The sequence below is a fragment of the Bos indicus x Bos taurus genome, chromosome 4, assembly GCF_003369695.1.
Source record: "Bos indicus x Bos taurus breed Angus x Brahman F1 hybrid chromosome 4, Bos_hybrid_MaternalHap_v2.0, whole genome shotgun sequence".
In the NCBI taxonomy this organism is placed as follows: Eukaryota; Metazoa; Chordata; class Mammalia; order Artiodactyla; family Bovidae; genus Bos; species Bos indicus x Bos taurus.
Genome location: NC_040079.1, coordinates 14723210 through 14725839, shown reverse-complemented (window position 1 = coordinate 14725839; position 2630 = coordinate 14723210). Strand labels below are relative to the sequence as shown.

Sequence of the window (2630 nt, the reverse complement as noted above, 5' to 3'; positions counted from 1 at the left end):
CAGATTCATGTTGATGTATGGCAAAACCAATACAATATTGTAAAGTAATTAACCTCCAATTAAAATAAATAAATTTATATTAAAGAAAGAAAATAGAATTTCTTTTTTATATGAATAAGCTCACATCTGGCATGGTATAGAATCTAAGAATGTTTTGATTTGGTCTCTCTTGTTGATGTGCATATATGCTAAGTTGCTTCAGTTGTGTCCAACTTATTGTGACCCCATGGACTGTAGCCTATAGGACTGTAGCCCTATGCATGGGATTCTCCAGGCAAGAATACTGGAGTGGGTTGCCATTTCCTACTCCAGGGCATCTTCCCAACCCAGAGATCAGACCCACGTCTCTTATGTCTCCTGCATTGGCAGGAGGGTTCTTTATCACTAGTGCCACCTGGGAAGCCCTTATTCTATGATATGTTAGTATCTAATGTTAACCCAATATCCTTGAGAAGGAGACTTGGTGTCTGTGATCTTTCAAATGTCTTGTTTCAGGGTTTGTTCCGTGTTCATTCACGTGAATGCAAATACAGAGAGATTTGTAACTTCTGAACTCTTTGCTCCTGGTCAGAGCTGTTCAGTCTATGCTTGAGAACAGATTGCAGAAGGGTAAGACCAAATCCAGATTTTGTGATCTAAGAAATTGCCTTGAGTGTGGTATCACCTTCAGGGAATCTTCAGTATAGCCAGGAGCTGTATACACTTATCTGCACTAAAGCAGAGCACCTTCTGCGACAGCAGTAAGGGACTTCCCTAGCCATGCCCTCTTCTATCCTAGGACTGCTGATGCTGGTGGCAGTAGCTGAATCTCTCATTGGCCTCACTGGAAATGGAGTTCTTGTGGTCTGGAGTTTCGGAGAATGTCTCCGAACGTTCAGGGTGTCCTCGTATAACCTCATTGTCCTGGGCCTGGCGGTCTGTTAGTTGCTTCTACAATGGTTGATTATGGTGGACTCAAGTCTGTTCCTGCTTTTCCAGAGCAGCCATTGGCTTCGCTGGCTCAGTGTCTTCAGGGTTCTGGTAAGCCAGGTCAGCCTGTGGTTTGCGAGTTTTCTCAGTGTCTTCTATTGTAGGAAGATCATGACCGTTGAACACCCTGTCTCTTTGTGGCTGAAGCAGAAGGCCTGTTACCAGAGTTGCTGGTGCTTTCTGGTGTACTTCACGATCCATTTGTTACTTACAGTCAGGGGTAGCTTAGACTTCTCCAGTCCTTCCCAAGGAAACAGCAGCATCTTATTCCCCATTTCAAACTGGCACTATATATGTATATTACAGCTCAATACAGAAAGTATGATGCCTTTCACGATGTTTCCTGTTTCCTCTGGGCTGCTGTGTCTCTTTGTATAGACACTACAGGAAGATGAAGGTCCATACAGCTGGCAGAAGAGATGCTCAGGCCAAGGCTCATATCACTGTCCTGAAGTCCTTGGGCTGTTTCCTTGTACTTTACATGGTCTACATCCTGGCCAGCCCCTTCTCCATCAGCTCCAAGACTTTTCCTGCAGATCTCTTCACTGTCTTCATCTCTGAGACACTCATGGCCACCTACCCTTTTCTTCATTCTGTCATACTGATCATGGGGAACCCCAGGATGAAGCAGGCATGTCAGAGAATCCTGTGGAAGACTGTATGTGCTTGAAGAGCCCAGGGCCTGTGAGCTGGAGAGAGGGGTGGTCAGGAGACTGTTTTGAGATAATTTTTTGATAGCTCTCCCAAAGAGGACTGACTTAAAAATTTTTCCTTCTTTAAAAATTTTTTTAAAATTTTATATTGGAGTATAGTTGATTAACAATGTTGTGTTAGTTTCAGGTATACACAGAGTGATTCAGTTATACATATATATGTATCTATTCTCTTTCAAATTCTTTTCCCATTTAGGCTATTACACAATATTGAGCAGAATTCCTTGTGCTATACATTAGGTCCTTGCTGGTTATCTGTTTTAAATTTACCAGTGTGTACATGTCAATCCCAAACTCCCAATCTGTCCCTCCCCCAAAGTCTCTCCCCCTGGTAACCATAAATTTGTTCTCTTAAGTCTTTGAGTCTGTGTCCCTTTTGTGAATAAGTTCGTTTGTATCAATTTTTTCTTTTTAGATTCTGCTTACTAGCTCAGCTGGTAAAGAATCCACCTGCAATGCAGGAGACCCCGGTCCGATTCCTGGGTCAGGAAGATCCACTGGAGAAGGGATAGGCTACCCATTCTAGTATTCTTGGGCTTCTGTGGTGGCTCAGCTGGTAAAGAATCTGCCTGCAATGCAGGAGACCTGGGTTTGATCCCTGGGTTGGGAAGATCCCCTGGAGAAGGGAAAGGATGCCCATTCCAGTATTCTGGCCTGGAGAATTCCATGGGTTGTATAGTCCATGGGGTCACAAAGAGTCGGACATGACTGAGTGACTTTCACTTTCACTTTTTATAAGTGGTGTCATATATTTGTCTTTCTCTGTCTGACTTATTCCACTTAGTACGACACTCTTTAGGTCCAACCATGTTGCTGCAAATGTTGTTACCTCATTCTTCCTGAAAAAATGTTTTTTTTGGACTATAGTTGATTTCTAATGTTATGTTAGTGTCAGGTGTATAGCAAAGTGAATCAGTTACACATATTCACATATCCACTCTTTTTGCA

General features: G+C 42.8%; 1 protein-coding gene across 1 annotated transcript; it reads left to right on the top strand.

Moving 5' to 3' along the window:
- The first annotated feature begins 619 nt into the window (after positions 1–619).
- Positions 620–1716, top strand: TAS2R5 (taste 2 receptor member 5). The gene is given in 2 exon segments (XM_027540324.1): positions 620–1331; positions 1333–1716. Coding segments are annotated over 2 exon segments (879 nt in total). The 5' UTR covers positions 620–759; the 3' UTR covers positions 1640–1716.
- The last annotated feature ends 914 nt before the right edge of the window (positions 1717–2630 follow it).